General features: G+C 48.6%; 2 protein-coding genes across 8 annotated transcripts; one reads left to right on the forward strand and one right to left on the reverse strand.

Annotated features, from left to right (window-relative positions):
* Window positions 1–141: 141 nt before the first annotated feature.
* On the reverse strand, window positions 142–19,336 carry setd1ba (SET domain containing 1B, histone lysine methyltransferase a). Of its 7 annotated transcripts, none has more exons than XM_077623391.1 (22): window positions 19,237–19,316; window positions 14,812–14,961; window positions 13,756–13,844; window positions 13,560–13,670; window positions 10,941–12,782; window positions 10,544–10,689; window positions 10,237–10,335; window positions 9,356–9,626; window positions 8,402–8,523; window positions 6,834–7,979; window positions 5,680–6,414; window positions 5,432–5,608; window positions 5,246–5,339; window positions 4,859–5,070; window positions 4,741–4,795; window positions 4,352–4,672; window positions 2,869–4,009; window positions 2,340–2,505; window positions 2,116–2,241; window positions 1,917–2,036; window positions 1,360–1,497; window positions 142–1,272 (listed from the first exon to the last, which is right to left on the reverse strand). In XM_077623391.1, exons 5-22 carry the CDS (start codon window positions 10,999–11,001, stop codon window positions 1,099–1,101), a joined length of 5,304 nt encoding a protein of 1,767 aa, XP_077479517.1. In that variant the 5' UTR covers window positions 11,002–12,782; window positions 13,560–13,670; window positions 13,756–13,844; window positions 14,812–14,961; window positions 19,237–19,316; the 3' UTR covers window positions 142–1,098. The 7 variants fall into 7 exon arrangements, with proteins under 7 accessions (XP_077479517.1, XP_077479522.1, XP_077479519.1 ...); XM_077623396.1 differs by lacking the exons at window positions 14,812–14,961; window positions 19,237–19,316 and adding an exon at window positions 14,098–14,690 and having other exon boundaries at window positions 2,869–3,361; window positions 3,563–4,009; XM_077623393.1 differs by lacking the exon at window positions 14,812–14,961 and having other exon boundaries at window positions 19,237–19,336.
* Window positions 16,722–20,115, forward strand: rhof (ras homolog family member F). Its single transcript, XM_077623399.1, has 5 exons — window positions 16,722–17,132; window positions 17,204–17,291; window positions 17,945–18,054; window positions 19,281–19,415; window positions 19,809–20,115. The coding sequence occupies exons 1-5, from the start codon at window positions 16,920–16,922 to the stop codon at window positions 19,971–19,973; spliced, it is 711 nt and encodes a 236-aa protein (XP_077479525.1). The 5' UTR covers window positions 16,722–16,919; the 3' UTR covers window positions 19,974–20,115.
* The last annotated feature ends 109 nt before the right edge of the window (window positions 20,116–20,224 follow it).

The raw sequence follows: 20,224 nt of genomic DNA on the forward strand, positions 1-20,224 counted from the left end.
AGTTCAACATAAAGCAAAATAAGGAATCAAATGTAGATTAATAATTATATTCTGAATCGAGGTTGTCCACGACCTGTTATTAAAGCATTTTCTGTCAATTCCAAGGTGTCCTGTCTTCTGAAGAAAGACCCAGAAGCAGTGTTTATGGATGTATGCAAAATTGCTTTTATTTCAATTTATCCCCCCCAAAACACATTCATACGTTTTCCATGTAATAAATAGACTGGAGGAGCAAGCTGAATTTTCAATCCCCTTCCAATGCCGATTTACCACATTTGCTCGACCCCTCCCCACGCCGCAAAAAAAAGATTTGTTGAATTTACAACCCAAAAAAAAATGAATACAAAGAAGAAAAAAAAGCCAAGCTTGACACAAGCTGAAATGCGGCGCTACGAATCGCCGTCGGCAATCTCATGTTACACAGCTCTTGGAGCTCGGATGGTGTAGCAAATCCTCAGGGAACAAAAATATAGATTTGTATCATATTCACAGTTGGCTTATGTACACGTTGGAGACGAGAGAAAGAGCGCAATCAAGACGTTTCTACAAGAAACAATCTTTCCAAAAATGGGGAAAATGGAAGGTGACACAGTGGACCTCCTTTCCATGGGTTCGACTTTAAATACGCAGCTTTTCATTCTTTTCCAGATCCCTGATAATACTTTTTTTGCCTGTTTTTTTGTTTTAAATATTCAGTCTTTTCTCTACAAAACATCTTAAAATTGAGACCGAGCCATGATGTGTTAAAAAAAAAAAAGTTGCGGATTTTCTGTACAAGTGTACAATATCAACACAAAAACAATACTCCAGTATCGAGAAGTTTTGTCTGCCAGGCAAAGCGGAAGTGCGTCCAAAATTGAAACGCTGACGGAAACGTGTGATGAGAAGCCTCCTCAAATCGGGGAAATCATTAAATGGCGTCGAGAAGCTTAGGAATTTCCTCCATCCTTCGTTATTTGCGTGTGCGGTCCTCCATGATTTGGGATAGCACGTCGCTAGCTCATCTTTTTTTTTAGTAGCGTCACTCGTTTTGGAACAGCACCGTAATGGTAAACAATCAACTCTGGCAGTTTTTTTGTTTCTTTTTGTTTGTTTTTTTCAGTTGAGGGTTCCCCGGCAGTTCTCGGCTCCGCACAAGCAGGGAATCTTCTCGTCCTCGATGGGGAACTTATAGTCGTACGTGATCTCCTCGTTGACGTTGATGGCCTGCCGGGAGTAGATGACGATCTTCTTCTGCGACTCCACCGTGATCACCTTGGCGTAACAGTTGGGCTGAAAAGGCGCAGTCATTTGGGATGAAAAGAACAATTTTTGGGGGGGAAAATATCGAAAGAGCGAGCGTGCGGTCGGGGTTCTTACGTTGCAGCTGTGGTTGATGAAGCGTGCAAAGTTGCCGCATTTGGTGGCGTCAATGATGGTGTCGTGGTCCACGCGGAACATGTAACTGCTACCGATGCCCTCCTCCTCGTAACGCTTCTCGCGCATGTCCGCGATCACCTGAGCGCGGGGGAACAAACCAGACCGGGTTTGCAATCGGGAGTCGATCGAGGGGGAGGGGGGGGGGGGGGGGGGGGGGGGAGATGCCTACGGCTCGCGAGCCGTACGTGACCGCTTTGATGGGTGAATATGGCTACCGCTAGCACCTCTTTAATCATCATTATTTTTAATGAGACCTTCCTGTCTCATTGATTAGCATTAGCGTAGCAATGTTGTGAAAATAATTGACTTTTTTTTACTTTTAAAGTCTTAAGATGCTCAAAAAATGCACACATTTGAATGTATTTTGACTTTTAACTTCTGATCTTTAAAAATAGGAATTATTTATGGCTCTCTGTCAAAAAAAATTGGCGAGCCCTGCGATAGATCCTCAATGTTCCATGACGACGATGATGAAAATATTTTTCTTTCTTTCTCACCTGTCTGATGTTTTGGCCCACGTACTCGATGACCATGTCGTCGGCGGCGATGGGCTCCAAAGCGAACAGCCCCCAGTCGTGGATGTGCGACTTGCAGAATCGAATCTTCTTCTTGCGGTACTGGACGGGGGGAAAGGGTAGACGTTTGTCAACGTCCCTCCCGCCTCTCGGCAAGCGGTTCGTTCCTTGGCGCGCTCACCTTGAGCTGGTTGAACTTCAACAGGTCGCTGTCGCACGCAAAGGACGACAACAAGCGCCGCTGCTCGGACCGCCGCTCGGAGCCGGATCGGGTGGAGGCGTGGACTTGCGCGGGAATACTCATGCCCTGAGAATTACAACACGTATTAGGTTCGGGATGGGGCATTTGACAAAATTATTTTTTTTTTTTCCAATCTCCTCCAAAAAGGCGACTTCTAGGCTCACCTGTGTGTCGATGGGCGGCTCCTCGTATTGCAGCCGCGTGCTCTGCAGGTACTTGATCTTGTCCTTCTTGTCGATCTTATAGTAGCCTTCGCTTCTGGCGCAGCCGGTCACGTGATCCCTCATGCCGTCGTCTCGCCTTTTCTTCTTTACCCGGGGGACGTTGGTCTGTTCCGGGCGGTCAAGGAAAGGAACGGAACCTTTTGGCAAAGCTGCCGCCAGAGGGCGCCAGAATAGGATATCTACATACGTTTTCTTTTTAAAAACAAGTGAAAACGTTGAACTTTACGACAGAAATCAGCAGGGAGAAATTAATTGCATGTTTAAATATTATAAAACAATTACCAGACTGAAAGCAAATATAAACGTCAATATTTACGTGACTTTCCTTGGTTTTTAAATGAATAAAATGGATCAAATAAGCAATTGTCATTGTTGTGATTTTCAATTTTTGAATTGACAGTAATTTTTTTTAACACAAAATGAAAAATATTCCATTTCCGAAAGACCGCCTCGGTTGGGTGAAAGGATATGAGGGTGATTGACCCAAAGCGTGTCGTTGAGCCAGTCGTTGCCGTTGTCCTGCTGCAGCATCTTGTCGTAAGTGACCTGCAGGAGGCGGATGTCCTCCTCGTCGATGCCCTCGTTCCAGATGTCGTACAAGATGGTCATCTCCTCAAAGTCGCTGCGTCTGGAGAAGTAGGAGCGAGGCGGCGTGGCCACCGGGGACAGGCTCTCCAGGAGGAGCTCCTCCCAGCCCCGTCGTGTCCGCCGCGCCGGCTTGGCCACGGCGGTCCTCGCCGGGGGAGCCGCGGCGTCCTCTTCGTGGGAGAGGAAGCCGTCCTCCGAGTCGCCCGGCGCCCTCCCGTCTTCGGGGGAAGCCACCCGCGGGGGACTTCCCTCCGGCGACTCGGGGAGCGGCGGGATCCTCTTCCCTTTGGCCCGTCCGCCTTTCTTCTTGGACGGGACCTCGTCCGACGTCTCCGAGTCGTCCCCGGCGGGGAGGCCGGCCGGGCGCGCCGCACCTGTCGACGAGGCCAGGTTAGCGAGGGCGCCCGCGTGCGGCTCCTTGAACACGGGCCGCCGCTCCGGGCTCGAGGAGGAGATCTTCCGACCGAGCGCCGAGGGTTCGGGGAAGACGGGGGCGAAGGTTAAGTCCCGGCCGGGAGTGCGAGGGACTCCGGCGCTGAGGACGGGGGACTGAGCGGGGTAAGAGAAGGGACTACCGGGAACGTGCGGGGAGCCCAGCAGGGGGGCGCCGCTCCCCGTCAGCGGGGCGTCGCCGCCTGGCGTCTTGGGCGCCGTGTCCGTGCTTTGGGACTTGCCCAGGGCGCGGGCTCGCTCCGTCAGGTCCCGGCCCGGCGTCCTGGGGACGTCCTCGTCCGCGGGTGGGTGCGGTTGCGGGTGGGCCCGCGGGAGCGAGCCGCCTTCTACTGTCAGGCGAGGCGGCAGAGGGAGGCACGTTAAAGAGGCCGAAGCGCCCCGGGGCACGGAGGAGGCGTCCGGGGCCGGCTGGCGTGGGGGCGGGGATAGTCCGCCCGGCGTCGCCGGCGCTCCCTGGGCCGCCGCGTTACCACTGCTCTTGCTCTCCGGCTCGCCGTCGGACGGCGGGGCGCCCGTGGGAGTGGGCGGCCGGAGGTGCTCGGCTTTGGCGTCAGCATTGTCCTCTTTGACTGAAAAAAAAAAAGCACGGGGAGGCCCAAATTGTTTAGAGCACGTGTCAAAAGTGGCGTCCCGGGGGCCAAATCTGGCCCGCCGCATCATTTTGTGTGGCCCGGGAAAGTCAATCATGAGTGCCGACTTTCTGTTTTAGGATCAGTATAGATGTATATTAAATTTCCTGATTTTCCCCCTTATAAAGCAATCATTGTCATTTTTTAATCCATTTTTTTTGTGTTTTTAGTTCAAAAATCATTTTGTAAAATCTAAAAATATAAAAATAAAGCTCAAATAAACATTGCTTTAGATCTATAAAAAAACGCTTGGATCCAAAGAATCAAGGCCAAAAATCCTACCTGGGACGACTTTCGGCGACGTGGCTCGCCGCTCCTCTTCGGGACTGGGAGGTCGGAGGTCTCCGGATTTCTGGCCCAGCTCCTCCGCCGTGGCGGCGGCGGCGGCAGCCGTCCCTCCTTCGTCGTCGGAGGATGAAGACGAAGACGACGAAGAGGAAGAGGAGGTCTTGCTGGCTTTGCCCCCTGCGGCGTCTTCCTCGTCCGCCTGCACCTCCTCCGCCTCCGAGACTTCCTCTTCCGAGCTCAGCTCGTACTCGGAGGAGTCGGAGCTGGTTGAGGAGGAGCCCGAGCTGCTGGCGGAGGACGCCGAACTTTCCGATTCTACGGGGGGAGAGGCGGCGGCGGTCAGGCGCCGGTTGCGGGACGGCCAGATTTGCAAAAAGGAGTACCGTCGTCGGAGGAATCCGAAGACGTGCTGTCGCTGGAGGAGTCGCCGTCGGCGCTCTGCCCGAAACGAGACACCGTGTTGGCGAGGCCTTTGAAAAACACGCGTCGGCTTTGGCCTACTTTGCCGGGCGACGACGGCCGGTCGGCGGGCGCCGTCTCGGCGGGTGGCTCCTCTCGATCGCCCAGAGACTCCTCCTTCCCCGAGGTCTCCGCCTCCTCCTCGCCCTCGCTGTCCAGGTCCAGCGGGCGCGAGTGTCTCCTCTTGGTCATCACGCCGTCGGCGTCCATTTTGGAGTCGTCCGAGGGACGTTCCGCCGGGTCTCGGTCGCGGTCTGGCGGAGAGCAGAACGTGAATGTCGTGGCCCGAATTGGACAACATTTGACATGACACACTAACCCAAATCCTCGAATTGTTTATACATATTTTATATAGAAATCTTGGGCTTAGAATGGAATCTAGTTTTGGGGGGGTTTCTAGAGGCCAAAGGACAATTTGGCGCCGCTCACCTTCGTCCTCCAGCTCGTCATCCACGGGAACGGAGGGTCGCGCTCGTTTGTTTTCCCCCGCCGTGACGGCTTCCGGCGGGTCTTTTCTTTTCACCTGCGTGCGACAGACACAATTCAGAGGATTCCGTCCACCCATCCCGGTCGGCGGCGTCCCGTGCGTTTTGTCCAGACGGACGCGGTGGGGACCTTGAAGGACGGCAAGCGGATGGCTCCTCGCAGGCCGATTCCTAAGCCCATGCCCTCGTAGCCCAGACCCTCGCCCTTGTTCCAGTTCTCCAGCAGGCTGGAGCCGATGGTCTCTTTGGGTTTGGGCCGCTCTTCTTCCTTGCCCTCCGCCGCCCCTTTGATGGGAGTCGAGGACGCCTAGCGCCACCAGATTCGCCGTCAGCCGTGAAAATGTTAGCGTGTACGAGCAAGACGGGGCGGAGACTCACCTTGGCCGAGTGTTCCTTCTTCTCCCACCAGTCGTCGAAGGCTCGGAAGGCCACCACCTCCACCATTTTGCGGTTGAGGTCCCTCTTCATGATGGCCTTGAGTTCTTTGACGATAACTTGCAGCACCCCTTCCACGGTGGCCTTGTGGGGGTCCTCCTTTTTGCCCTCGTAGCCGGGAGGCGGGACGCAGGGGTTGAAGACGGGCATGGCCGGGTGCTGCCAGGCTTGCGCCCCCGGTACGTGGGCGCCGACGGCGGCGGCAGCGGCGCCCACCGACGGGTGCGGGTAGTGCGCGGCGAAGGGCCCGGCGCCGTCCAGGTAATGCGGGTAAGGGTAGGGCCCCCTGGTCTGCGCCATGCGACTCAGCATCTGCTGCTGCATCTGAAAGGACATGGGCACCGTGCTCCACTGTTCCCAACGCAAGCAGTTCATCAGCTCCATCTGCACCAGCGGGATCATGCCGGGGCCGTAGTGGGCCACGTGGGGCAGCAGGTGCGGGTGCACGGCCAGGTGGGCCGGGTGCCCGGCCACGGCCGCCAGGTGGTGGTGCGGCACGCCGAAGCCGGGTTGGTGGGCCAGGTGGGAGAAGCCCGCCAGGGGGAGGCCCATGCCGTGGATGGGGGACACCGCCGAGTTGACCACGATGCCGCCTTTGTCGCCGCCGCCCTCGCCGGTGGGCGTGCCGGGCATCTCGTCGTCCGAGATCTCCATGTCTTCTCCGGACGACTGGTGGCTCTGTGGACCATCAGTTTCACAGTCTTGACATTTTTTTAAGTAAAAAAAAAACCAACGCGGAGGGGGAACAAATGGTCAATAGCGGGCAAGGAGCTCCTTTGTGAAATGACTTTGAAGCCCTTGGAAGAGTAGCAAAGTGCTTGAGCGCTTATTTTTGCTTTCAGTACTGTCAACATAATGTGGGGTCAACTTAAAATCAGTTCATTTTTAAAGCCATTTTGGTTCCTTTGAATTCACGGCAGGATTGAGAAGAGCTTTTTTTTTGTTATTAGCTGTGTGAAAGAAAATCATCCGACAATTTCCCCAGCTATGTTTCGATAATTGTCATACGGCCGCGACCCGAGATCATCGTTATCGCCAACCTCGGTTTCCGCCCCCAAATTTTGACGGTCCCATGTTTTCACGAAGTCCGAGCTTACCGTCTCCATCTTGTCCGTTTCCGCGTGACCTCGAGGATGATCCTCCTGGCCTTGATTGTTGTTCTCGCGGTCCAGGGGAGACCCCGCCCACTTGGCCAGCGAGGCGGCGCTTCCCGGGACGGCCTCGTCGTCCGAGTCGGAGTCCGGCAGCGGCGTGGGGCTGATGTCCTCCAGGCCGGTGCTGCACGGTCGCGAGTTGGGCGCCTCGCCGCCTCCCGCGTACGGCGCGATGGGCGACATCTGCGAGGAGGAGGAGGAAATGGGACTTCCCTCCATTCGCACCTCCGTGTCCGAGTCTCGCTCCGTCAGGAAGGGCAGTTTAGTCCTTTTCTCCTTCAGGAGCATTTCGATGCGCGAGTCCAGGCTGTTGCGTTCCGGGTCGGCGGGGGACCCGGGCGACGGGCGCCGCTCGGGCGTCCGGGGGGGAGGCGTGTCGGGCCGGGGCTCCGGCTCGGGTTCCGGCGGGGGCTCCGGGACGGGAGGGGTTTCCGGTCTATCCTTGGAGGGCAGAATGTCCGAGGGGGGCGTCGCGGGGGGCTGGGGGGGCCGCGGGTAGTCTCCTCCCTCCCTTTGGGACGAGTGGCGGAAGGCCGCTTCCGACGGCGGGAAGGCGGGGGGCATGGGGGCCTGGTAGGGTGAGAAAGCCGACTTGAAGTTGGGCGTGGACGCTGCCGGGGGAGGGGCCGAGTAGGAGAAAGAGGGAGTGGTGGGCGGCGGTTCGGGCGGGGTCAGGTGGTGCTGCTTAAAGGACGCCTGCTCCGAGGCGCCGCCGCCGCCGCCACCGCCGCGGTACATGTTGCTGCGGTACTGCGGCCTCTCCGGCCTGCGGTTGTACGCGTCCTGGAACTTGCTCTCGTGTCTCCGTGACTTGTAGCCTCCGCCGGAACTCTCCGCCCGGCCCGACGGGTACGCGGACGGCGTGGACTGGCGACTGGAGTAGCTGGAGTCCTGAGAGAAGGGGGTGCCGGATTGCCGCGGCGTCCCTTGGGACTGGGGGGTGTCCGGCCTGGCGCTGGAGTATCCCGTCTCCTGGGACAGCGGCGTGGCGGAGGCCCCGCCCCCGCCGCCGCCGCCACCGCTCGGAGGTAACGAGCCCACCGCCGAAGATAGGCTGCTCTCCGACAACCGGCGGATGGGCTCGCATGCCTTGGGAAGGGAAAAAAGGGGGGTGCCGATTGGTTAAACCAAAACTGGAGACCTCGCAGCGCCGGCGGACTTAAAATAGTCTTGTACGTCAAAATAATATTCACAATAACCCTCAATATCCCGTTCTTTTCAAAGCTAATGACACTAGGCATTCTTATGGCTATTCATGAGTGGGTGCTAATATAAATGTAATGCTATCTTTAGGAAAACCTCAATGTTAGGGGTAAAAAATTGAACTCCCCAATTGGCGTATAAAGGGCACAACACGGGGGGAGGAGCATGGACAGCAAGGTCAAAGGGCATTTTTTTTAAGCCTTTGAAAGTGGCATAAAAATGGCATGCTGACCTCAGCATTTTTTTTTGCTAAAGCTAACATTTGACCACTAGAATAGGAAGCGGGTGATTTATTTTTTTCTTCTTACCAACAAGGCTTCGGCCAGGCTGCGAGGAGAAACTTCTCGGGCTTCCTCCCCGCCGACGGGTAGCGTCCGCGGCGTGTAGCTTCCGTTCATCAGGAGCTGGAAGTACCTGAGGCGATTCTCACCTGAGGAGCAGCAAAGGTTCATCGGGTTTAAGCACTACTTTACCACCAAGATTTTTCTACCGAGATAGAATTAACTTTGTATGTTGAAAATGGCTGTCTGCTCAAGTCGACTTGGTTAGCCAAGAAGTTTTCATCAGTCATTGCTTGTCATCTTACTATTACATACTACATACTACAATTTGTGTTAGCTGTGTTAAAACGCTTTTCTACAACAAATACTGAAATCAATTAGTCATGTTTACAAAGTCTCTTACGGGAAAATTATTTGTTCAATCCAAGTCCCAGTGGGAAACATTTTCAACCTGCATCCAATTGGATGTTTAATAGTAAAAATAACAGTGTTTTGTTGTGGTTGCGGTGTGCTCACATTTAAAACTTTAAGATGGCAGAATATTCAAAACTTGGACAGGGGCCAAAAAATAAATACATAGTGGGAAAGACCCAAAATCCATTAGCCATATTTCACTCAAATCATATTTTCTCATTAGCCGCCATTGACGTCTATTGACATCCAATCCATCTGAACTGAGAGGACAGTTCAATCGCCGCAACCTGATTGGCCGCCTATGGACATTTTTGTTGCTATGTACATTTGAAATAATACTCCCACCTGCCTGGAACTGGGATTTATTTGTACAAGTGTGCGCAGAGTAGATTTGCATGGGGAGGCCGGACGACTTTAGCGTTTTGTTTACAGGGTTTAAATTAAGCACACTGGGGAGTAGATGGCGCCCTCCGCCAGGGGCTTGTGGGAGCTGGGATTACATTCAGTCAATTTAATTAGCCCGTAGTTTCCAAGTAGCTAGCGCACGGCAGGCAGCGTCTGCCTTACCTTTGGGGTCCAGCTCCACGTGGATGATGTTTCCCATCACGGACGTGTTGTGGAGCATCTGCACGGCCACCTTGGCGGATTTGACGCTCTCGAAGACCACCTTGGCGATGCCCAAGTGCTTCTTGTTCTTGGGGTTGTACAGGATCTCCACCTCCTCGATGTCGCCAAACTTTTTGCACATGTCCGTCAGGAAGCCCTCGCGGATGTTGTCGTTCAGGCGGGCGAACGTCACCTCCTTCGGGGGCACGGGCCCGATGTAAAACTCGTCGATCTTGGGGGAAGGGAACAAGGCAGGGTTTGTATCAGGTAAGATTCTTTGAATTCAAATGCCAAAATGACCCATATTCCAATCCAATGCAGTTAACGTGTCCGTAAATAGATCATGAACGGTTAATAGATAATCATTTGAATAGGAAAATAAGTTTCCCACTTGTAACTTCATTGCTAGTGAAAGTGAAAGCCGTCAAATCCAATTGAACTGGGGTGTTTTATTTTTGATGTCCACATCATAAGTGGACGACAGGTCCTTGTAGTCCAATATTTAACATTGTAGTCTTTGACAACCAAAAATGTGATGTCCACATGTGGATGCCAGGTCATAGGAGAATGTTTAAATGTCAGCATGCTAATGTAAAAGAAGAGCTCATTTCTAGCTATTGAATGAACATATAGCACAACAAGTGTCCTAGAGATTCAAACAAAAGCTGCCTTTGACCACAGTACAGGGCTCCAGAAATAAGATATTAGTCCTCTACGCATAACACACAGCACAACAGTTGTCCTGGAAAAGCCTAGAAGAGCAAAGGGGGGTGTGTCTGGAACGACTGACTACCCCCGGTCTGCCCAAGCCCCAAAAGAAAAACAGATGGAATCAAGTCTACCTTAAATTTGGGCACCGGCAAGTCCGTTTCCTTGTACTTGGTCCAAAGGAGCCCGATCCTCGGGTCTCGGACGCTTTCCACCGGGGGAAATCCCGAGTTCTGTTTGGGAGGAGGGACCACATGCTGTCATCCACCTTGAGCATAGCTTTCTCCGTGACAAGTAAACAACAAAAGTAGTGGAAAGTGCTGGCTTTTGACCCACGGCTGGGTCCGAGGGAAAGAGAAGCCGTCATGGAGGTCGCCTCCTCCGGTTACTCTGACAGGTCGTCGTCGTCGGCGGCAGTGGCGGCGGCGGCGGTCCACTTACGGGCATGTTGAAAGAGTGTCCATCGTAGCGAAAGAGCTTGTGCGATCCCTTCTTGAGCGCCGGGTCGATGAGCATCTTGAAACTTCTCCAGTGGTGACTCCGTTTCTCCGCCGAGCCGGGGTGGCCGTCGGTACCGTTGGCCAGCGCTGAAAACACACACACGGGGGGACGGGGGAAGGCGAAGCCGGGCTAATGTGAGGCAGCGGCGGTTGTTACAAGCACCCGACCCTCGCTCACTCACTCGCTCGGTCTTTCGGTCGGTGCCTTACCACCAGTTCCCCAGCCTTTACCTTCCCCCGTCCGCGACACTTCCACCAAATCGCTACACATGCTCGAGTCGGCGGTACTCGGAAAGGCAATTAGGCGAAGGGTAGAGAAAAGAGGGGCGAAAGCTTACTTGAACTCTGCTTTCTGCCATGGTCTTCGTACAATTTGTTTCTCTCCCCCGGCTTGGACATGTTTCGCCTCGGTCGAGGATCCGTTCTTGTCGAAAGCGCTGAGATAAAAGGGGAACGGTTTTTAGCCCCGCTTACATTACATGGTTTAGCTGAAAGAAGAGTGCGAGTGGCTCCTTTTTGAGCGAGCGCCCGCACATATTGTGTGGCTGCTGCTCGAGTCCGTGCTGCCGTGTGAGGCTTCGCTAGAGTACGGTAGCTTCTTTCTGTCTCCCCTACAATACAGCGCTTAGCTTAGCTTAGCTCGGGCTTTGGCCCCACGTCGAAACGACAGTCGCACTTTCGCCACGACAACTTCAACCCGCTCCTCGAACACAGACAAAAATTGCCCCGTGCCGCAAGGGGCTAGCCACATCTCCATTACACAAATGCAGTACGTGAGCGAATTATTATAATTATTATTTTTGTAATTAGCACTGTGATTTTTTCTCTCCTATCGATTGACCTCCTCAACGCGCACGTGACGAATCTGCCTCTATTCGCACTGGCCAAACAGAGCGACGTTCAATGAAAACTAATTAAAATCGCTTCGGTAATGTGACGAAAACGTCCATACAAACACTCCGACAATTATAATATTATTTAAAAACTCCAAAAGTCCCCAAAGAAGATGCATTTTAGATAGAATATCCATATATTCGCTGCTAGCTGGTGCCTTTAATAAATTCATCATCGTAAACAAGTACAAATGTGTCTTTTCCCATCGCCAACGTCACTTGACGTTGCGTTCACGTTCCTCAAATTACTTTTGTCGTGGTGGAGTAAAACGTTTGGCATGACATTGCTTGCCAATCCACATTAGAATCGCCAAGCAATGAATGTTATTACATGACAATTTAAGATCCTCAAGTGTTTTTTTAACAATTTGCATCATGAAACTAAATTTTATATGGATTATTACAGTAACAAACAAATAAAAATTAAAAAAATCTACCACATACTGCAATTACAAAACATCTGATACCAGCTTTTTCTGCTGAAAAATATGACTTAAAACACAGGAAAACCTTGCTTTTATTTGGGGTCAAACCTAAGCACTCCCAATAGTTTCAGGTGAACGTGAGGTTGAATCTGATTGGTTCGTTTTAAACAGCCACTTCCTCAGTTATAAGAGGGTGTGCCAATGGTGGAACCACTACACCTTTCTTGTTCTTTCGCTCACATGTGGCCCCCTAAAAAATAGTATCGCACATGCGATTACTCTGACATTTACCAAATTTTGGAATTCATTTCAAAATTATTTGACAGATCCATCTGTTAATCACGATGGTGTTTCAGCGCCATCGATGCTGTTCGTATTCATATATCAACCACAAAGGGGATTCATTTTATATCGATTTGGCAGGTCGTTCCAATCGAATAATGGCAAAAACGTTTCGACGCTAACCGTCTATCACCGTGTGACGAACGAGTTAAGTCTTTGCTAGCTCTCCGACAATGAAATGGGAGTATTACAGTGTAGTAAATAATAGATTCCTTTCTGCTTGCTTCTTTTAATGGCGGCGCACGCCGTGTCGCCGCGTTAGCATTTATTTATTTGACGGCTGTTGTTTTTCTAAGGCAAGCGTGAGGTTTTGTTTGACATTGCTTGCAGTGTTTTTTTCTTTTTTGCAGTGCTCGGGCAATTGGCTGGTTAACAGCGGGCAGCCCAGCCAGCCAATCAGCGCTCGGCTGCAAGATGAGAAAGAGGAGCCGTGTGCTATTAGAGGGAGGCACAAGAAGTCCTTCAACACACAGCAAGCAGAGTGAGGGGGCCTGAAAGCTTGCTCTCAGCAGCCATTTTCCTAAAAAAAAACACAGGGACTTAATGGCCTACATGGGTTTCCTTTGTTCCCAAAAGGATCTTCCACTCGATTTCCTCACCTCTCACGGACTATGATAAGATCCTATGATTGCTTTAAAAGGGACTGAGAAGAAGGAAGAGAATGTACTGGATGTAATTACCCTGTGAACATTTTCAGCCTTTTTTCCTCTGCTTGGAATCATTCATCTTTGTCTTAGGCCAGGCCACACGGCACACCCATAATACTGGTTTTCTCTTTTTAAAATAAATGCAGTAAATAAACAGCTTAATGGCTATGGGGAAATGGGGGTGGGGGAGAAAAACGTATCTAAAAAAATGTATTTGAGGCCTTGTAATGAGTAGCGATGAGTAAGTTCCATTTTCTAATCTACCGTGTTTGGAAATGTAAATATGGCATGCAAGTTATTACTGTTCATTAAAGTCATTAGAGTGATCTTTTTTTCTTAGTTCCACCTTTTATTCAATATGTTAGTCTGCCTCTGAATAGCAGTGTTGGACATTGGTGGCCTCGAAAGGTTGGGTTAGCACTGAATTGAACCCCCAACTGCTTTGAATAATGCCTCTGAACATTTTCTCCCACAACAGACACGGGTGGATTTTTGAAGACTGCTCTGGGCAGAACGGTTTGTGCTAACAAACCCCCACCCCCCCAAAAAAACCCACTAAATGACCTTGCTCCAAGGGCACGTTCTAATCCACAAACAGGTCTACTCGTCCCGAGCCAGGGAACGAGAGGACCACGGTGGAAGATATTTACCTCAAACGCAGTCAACGGGCCTACGTGGTGACGCAGGGGCAGGAGGGACGGTTTTAGCTCCATCTTCGGATCCTCCAACAATTTCATTATTACGGGATGGGGAAACGGCTTCTGAAAAGGAAGGAAGGAATCCATTAGCACAAAAGCTAGAGAGGAGAGAGAGAAAAAAGAATGAAAAACGAGGGGTGCTTCTTGCCATTGCCTCTCAGCCCGTGAACCACAAATCTTCACCCATCAACCGTTGGGGCAGTTTGCAAAGCCATCAGGCTCTCTCTCCTCTCTCTCCTTGAAGACGGGATAAGATCAACCTTAAAAACCTCTTCTCCATCGACCATTCTCATTAAGCATCACCACATTAAAACTACGAGGATATGTTATTTGGAAAGGTAATGGATTTATACACTTTGTCTATGATTTTTTTTCATCCACATTCAAAAAAAAAGGCCAGTGAACACTTGACAAGTAGATTCCTCAGTACTTTTTCCATTACAACTTATGGATAATAATACTTGTGTATTTGTCAATATTGTAAACTTACAGCAGGTATTCACAAAAAAAATATGTAATCCAAGCCTGTAAAAAGCAAACGAATCTTAATGGGGGAAAAAAAATCTTGGACTTTTCACTGCTTTTTCTTTCTGTCCAATTGCCATTTTGGTGGCGTGGCGGTGGAAAAGTGTCGAGCAGTTTCTCGGCTGTTCGCTCTCAAAATGGCTTCTCACCGTCCACACGCACGCACACTCACACACACTCACGCATACACACACAAATTAAGCAACGCACTTGTGCTTCAGACTGGGTGGGTCCGGTTTTTCATTCGAGAAAAAGAGCACTTTAGAGGCGGGGGAGGGGGAAATTCTCGACGTTTCCACGCTCCAGACGGGGCGTTTTTACTTGCCATATCACTTGACGACAAGCAGACGCCCAGTGTCTTTGTGAATTGGCGAAAATTCGACGAAATGGGGGGGATAAAAGATGGCCGCGGTGGCTCTCTGTGACTGCTGGCCCCAAAGGCGGTAATCGGAACCGTGGCGGGGTTGCCATGGCAACTCGCGGGCCTCAGCAACCCTCACGTTACCATATAAGGTCATGGGAAGCCGTTGACGGAGGCGGTTTGTAAAAGCTTCACTTGAAGTCAAACGCCATTAAACTCGGATTAAATATGCTTATTTCCTCTTCATGGACTGGATGTAACGTATTCGTTTCTTAAATGGTGTGGCTTTAAGTTGACGAGCACGTTTTAAAAAAAGACCTGTTTTTCCGGCTCGCCATGTTTATTTTAGGCATTCCGCTACGTCACGGGGCTTGGAAGCGTCCTCCCCCCATCGTCAGTCTTTCTCTCCTGCGAGATGAACCGACGCTCTCGAACGTGTCGTTAAGCCACTTTAGTGTCCGCGTGGGCCTGAGAGGAAAGAGAGAGAAAAAAAAATAGAAAGAAAGGGGAAGCCTTTTGAGCGCTGTGGAATGTTCCACTGCGACTGTACCCCTTCCCCCGTGTTTCATCTTGGACGGTTGTGGCCAGCTAAAGCCTTTCTTTGTTCGCCATTTTGACGGAATGGATTCTTGTATGTCGACGGAACATTTGCTCTAGTCGGCAGTCAAACTACTTCCCCCCCTTTTCCACTGATGGCTTTATTTAAATAATCGTCCTAGCCATCTGGTTGGCCCTTTGAATTTTTGAACGTTACTTGGATTTTTTTTTTTAAATCAATCTGCTTTACTGTCGTCGTTTTGAAGAATCTAATGCAGATTGGTAATCTTTTTTTAACAGCTCTTTCATACTTGCATGCATCAATGTCATTGTGTATTACAGTATTATAGTGTAACTTGAGATATTGAATAAACGAACTAGTTGGAGCTTTAGTTTTATGTACCTGGTCAATTTATTTCTCGTTCAATTTTTTTTTTAATTCAACAAAATATTGTCTGTCACGGTTTATTATAAACCTTGCAAGTAACTTTAATTGTATTAGCTAAGCATTAATTTGAGGCCTTGAAAAGAAATAGTGAAAAAAGACGGATTGAATTTCTTAAAGGGACAGTACACTCACTTAAAAAAATAAAAATAAAATCCCCCCTCTACAGCTGTTCTAAAAATCACGTAAACATTGGTCAAGTTGCCCGAGGATGTAAAGAAAAAACATTTACAATGAGCTTTTTTTTAATAGACATTGTTGTATTAAAGCAATAGTGCTATATGGGTAATAATATGTACATTAATCGTCCTCAGAAGCAGTCTGTGTAGCCGTAGGATCCCAATTTCCAGAAGTGAATGGTCCCATACTGTTTTTTTATCTTATCTTTGAGTGCGAACAGTAAAAGTAAACGTGTTTATCTCATACTTAACCCCCAATGCACTCTGGGTCCCATCAATGAAGCTCAGTGAAAGTTTTAAGGTCATCACACACTTCTGCTCTTTACTCAACCCGTCTATTTGTGGTCAGGAAGATCCCATTAAGAGTGTTTGACGTTTTGAAGTATACGTTACTGTCAGAAATGGATGAATCATTTGGCTTTCAAACTCGCAACTAGATTTTATACCATCATGAAACAAATGTTTACCTGCTTGCAAAATGCCTTATTTGAATCATTTGGCTTTCAAACTCGCAACTAGATTTTATACCATCACGAAACAAATGTTTACCTGCTTGCAAAATACCTTATTGGCCAGAATTGTTTTTAAAACATAACAATAATCAAAATCTAAAAATATATTATTGCTAATAATTAATTTTGAAAAAAATTCCCAACATATATTCTTTATCTTCTGCACTGAAAAAAATAGGTTAGCATACTGAGTAGAACTTGAGTGCTGTAATGGATCAATTGTTATTTTTTCTATGCAATGTGTATATAAACGTTAGATTTTTATCTATTGTCATCAATGGCAGCCTAAGAGTTAAATGGCAAAGAAGCTGAAATATATTATGACAAAAGATGACGTTTCAATCATACTGAGTAGAACTTGAGTGCTGAAATGGATCAATAGTTTTTTTTTTCTACGCAATGTGTATATAAATGTTAGATTTTTGTCTATTGTCATCAATGGCAGCCAAAGAGTTAAATGGCAAAGAATCTGAAATATGTTATAACAAAAGATGACGTTTCGCTGCTTGTAAAAACAGGCAATTTATGGAATCCCATTTCACGGGATGGTGAGATAAACCGCGCAAAGAACCAGCAAGAGGCAGTACTTGACATGGCGTTCACACCCACGCGCCGCGCCGCAATAAAGGAAGTAGGCGGCGGCCCCGCGTGCGTGAGCGAGTGGCACGCCGAGGAGAAATGACGGCTCATCTGTCGCCGGGTAGACAGGAAGGGGAAGCGGCCAGAGAAGAAAAAGATGAGCCTCGTATGTAAATGCGGGCGACCTCCCCGTCCGTCGATTCGGCAAAGCTTCCGTGCCGCGAGCGGCGGGCTTCACTGAAAAAGTTTCGTCCGGGCGGAATGACGCAAAATAAAGACGGCGGCTCGGCCAACGACGCAAAGGAACTCAAGATCGTGGTGGTGGGCGACGGAGGCTGTGGGAAGACCTCCCTTCTGATGGTGCACGCCAAGGATTACTTTCCGGAGGTGAGTGCGTCAAACGGCGGGGCCGCTCGACCCTGACGCCGACTGACGCTTTTGTGGTTGTCCTTGGACAGAAATACGCCCCCACCGTGTTTGAAAAATACAGCACCTCGGTGGTCCTGAGAGGGAAACAAGTCAAGCTCAACGTGTACGACACGGCGGGTGAGACCAATCAAAAGGGTCGGTCGACGGCGACGGGCGTCCGATGGGTCGCGGCGACCCGGAGCGTCGCCCGTCGGAAGGGATCGGACGCCTGTCGCCGTCGATGGCGGACGTGGTGACGCATAGCGCCGATGCTAAGTGTCAGGCCAATTATTACATTTTTCGTGGTTTGATCAAGCTAGATGATGCTGTCATTAAATAAAAAAACAAACTAACATCCTCCAAAACACCTTTAAATAGTTTTTAAAATATATGTATTAGAGTTCTTTTAACATTATATACTTCTAATGTCAACAATGCTCACGGTTTGTGTGCACAACACAATCGTTGCCTTTTGAATCTGGAGATTTTCACAATAAATGGCGATCTTTTTTGGATTATTTCCATTTTGCTTTGCTTAAGGACGATGATATACTTAAAAATTTCTCTCGCTTACGCCTTCACGTATTAGAATAGCAATATATTCTTTTAAGGAACTAAAAATGCGATTTTTAATGACCTTATTTGACCTATTCAAACCTCCAAGATCTCTAATTCATTGACTTGTAAAATGTCGGCGAGGAGTCTTACATCATAAGTGCCAGGAAGTGGAAGACAGGATGTGGTTTTCTAACGTCACGCACCCGCGTGTGTGTGCGTGTGTGCGGTTTTAGGCCAAGAGGACTATGACAGGCTGCGACCGCTCTCGTACCAAGAGGCCCATCTGATTCTGGTGTGCTTCGACGTGACCAATCCCACCAGTTTTGACAACGTGAGCGTCAAGGTAAAAGAGGACAAATCTCCAAAACGGGAATTTCACGTTTAGCGTTCCGCGCATTCTCCGGGTTATCATTAACCCGGGGAACGTTGCCCCGGTGCTGGACTTTGAGCCCGAAACCAGATTAGAAAACGGCGTCCTTGTCTCGGGATTGTTTGTTTAGTGCGGTGTGGAAATATCGCATTTTCCACGTGAGGTCACGACTGCTATTTGAGTCAAGAGTCATGCCTTGAGATAAGAGTGGCCTGACTAAAGAGTGGGCGGCAACATCAGAAGACTCGAAAATGGAACATTTTGCCATTTGGACTGGACATGGGTGTCAAACTCGGGTTGGTTCGCGGGCCACATTAACGTCAACTTGATTTCATGCAGGCTGAATCATTTTAGATATAATATTCAGATTATTTTTTTTTATAAATGGATTAAAAGAACTGGATTAAAAGACCGGAATATTCAGTTTTTTTATAGATCTAAAACAATGTTTATTTGAGCTTTTTTTAAATATATTTTTAGATTTTACAAAATGATTTTTGAACTAAAAACAGAAAAAATGGAATAAAAAAGACAATTATGGATTAAAAGAACTGGATTAAAAGCCCTGAATATTCCATTTTTTATAGATCTAAAACAATGTTTATTTGAGCTTTGTTTAAATATATTTTTAGATTTTACAAAATGATTTTTGAACTAAAAACACAGAAAAAAATGGATTAAAAAATGACAATTATTGATTTAAAAGGGGGAAAATCAGGAAATGTAATATCCATCTATACTCTTCATTTGAATTTGATCCTAAAACAGAAGGGTCGGCACTCGTGATTGACTTTCCCGGGCCACACAAAATGATGCGGCGGGCCAGATTTGGCCCCCAGGCCGCCACTTTGACACGTGTGCTACGAGAATGGAAATATCGTTTAAAAAAAAGGGAAACTCCCCAAATCTTTGGTTGGAATAGCGTCAGTTAGCTTATTGGCTGCCATTGATGATGGTGGATGTCCAATCTATTTTGACTAGGAAGGACGCGCGTGTGTATATATAAATTAGCGTAAATGTTTTTTTTTGTATGACGGTATAGTTTCCTTTCAATGAGGCAAAAAAACCTGAAACTCTATTTTTTTTAATGTTCCTAGTGTCATGCCTATTGTTTTCTATCAGATGAAATACAAATTAATAAATAAAAAAACATGCCTGTTGGTTTGACGGTAGACTTTGCGTTTCTTTGCGGAATCCAGTGGCACCCGGAGGTGAAGCATTTCTGTCGGGACGTCCCGGTGGTCCTGATTGGCTGCAAGACCGACCTGAGGAAGGACAAAGAGTGCACCAGGAGGTTAAAGGCCATCAACCAGGCACCTATTACCTATATTCAGGTGAGGCGCCACAAATAACGGCATTTAGCACAAATAGCGCTAACATTAGCGGTCATATTTTCAGCATCAAATACAAACAAAAAAATCTGCATCTAAGTGTTATATTTATTTACCATATATTTGGTCCTTGCTGATGTAACCAGTTGTTTCACCAATTTAGGAGACGGTAACAAATGGGGAATAATTTACAATTTGACTTGAACATGTTAGATTCCTATGTTTATTTAAAAAAAGGGATTACAAATGGTCAAAAAGTAGTCAAATGTAAAAGATCTATGAAAGAATTCAACGCTTGATTGGACAGTTTCCACATTTACATTCCAATTTTGACAATAAAAATGAAGACACTAACCACTGGATGTTAATGTGGTGGTTTTCGCTGGCGGGACGCAGGGAGAGGCCGCCCAGCGGGGAATGGACGCCCAAGTCTACCTGGAATGCTCGGCCAAGTACCAGGAGAACGTGCAGGACGTCTTCGTGGAGGCCGCCAAGCTAGCTTTAGCCTACCGCCGCAAGCAAAAAGACTACAAAAGGAAGAGGAAATGTGCAATTCTATGACCAAAAAGTCATCTGAAGAAGAATTAAACTGGCAAAGTCACAAAATGATGGACGGAGACGCAAAATTTGGAATGTTTCTCCACTCAAGTGAGTTGGAGTCAAAGAAAAAAAATGGCGGACCGGACAAAATGTGTTGTTGCCGTGGCTAGCGAGGGAAGATGTTACATTTTTGCTTTGTAAATAAATTATTTTGCTCGTTTCATAAATGAAAAGCACTGTTTGCCTATTAAAACAAACTATTTTTTTCACTA

This window comes from Stigmatopora argus, chromosome 16, assembly GCF_051989625.1.
Source record: "Stigmatopora argus isolate UIUO_Sarg chromosome 16, RoL_Sarg_1.0, whole genome shotgun sequence".
Classification (NCBI taxonomy): Eukaryota; Metazoa; Chordata; class Actinopteri; order Syngnathiformes; family Syngnathidae; genus Stigmatopora; species Stigmatopora argus.

Coding starts and splice junctions, on each gene's coding strand:
- setd1ba (XM_077623393.1), bottom strand. CDS start 11,001: ATGTCCAAGCCGGGGGAGAGAAACAAATTGTACGAAGACCATGGCAGA. Junction 8,524..9,355: donor CGTGGAGCTGGACCCCAAAG/GTAAGGCAGACG, acceptor GCTGCTCCTCAG/GTGAGAATCGCCTCAGGTAC. Junction 4,010..4,351: donor GTCGCCGAAAGTCGTCCCAG/GTAGGATTTTTG, acceptor TTTTTTTTTCAG/TCAAAGAGGACAATGCTGAC.
- rhof (XM_077623399.1), top strand. CDS start 16,920: ATGCGGGCGACCTCCCCGTCCGTCGATTCGGCAAAGCTTCCGTGCCGC. Junction 17,133..17,203: donor CCAAGGATTACTTTCCGGAG/GTGAGTGCGTCA, acceptor GTCCTTGGACAG/AAATACGCCCCCACCGTGTT. Junction 18,055..19,280: donor TTGACAACGTGAGCGTCAAG/GTAAAAGAGGAC, acceptor TGCGGAATCCAG/TGGCACCCGGAGGTGAAGCA.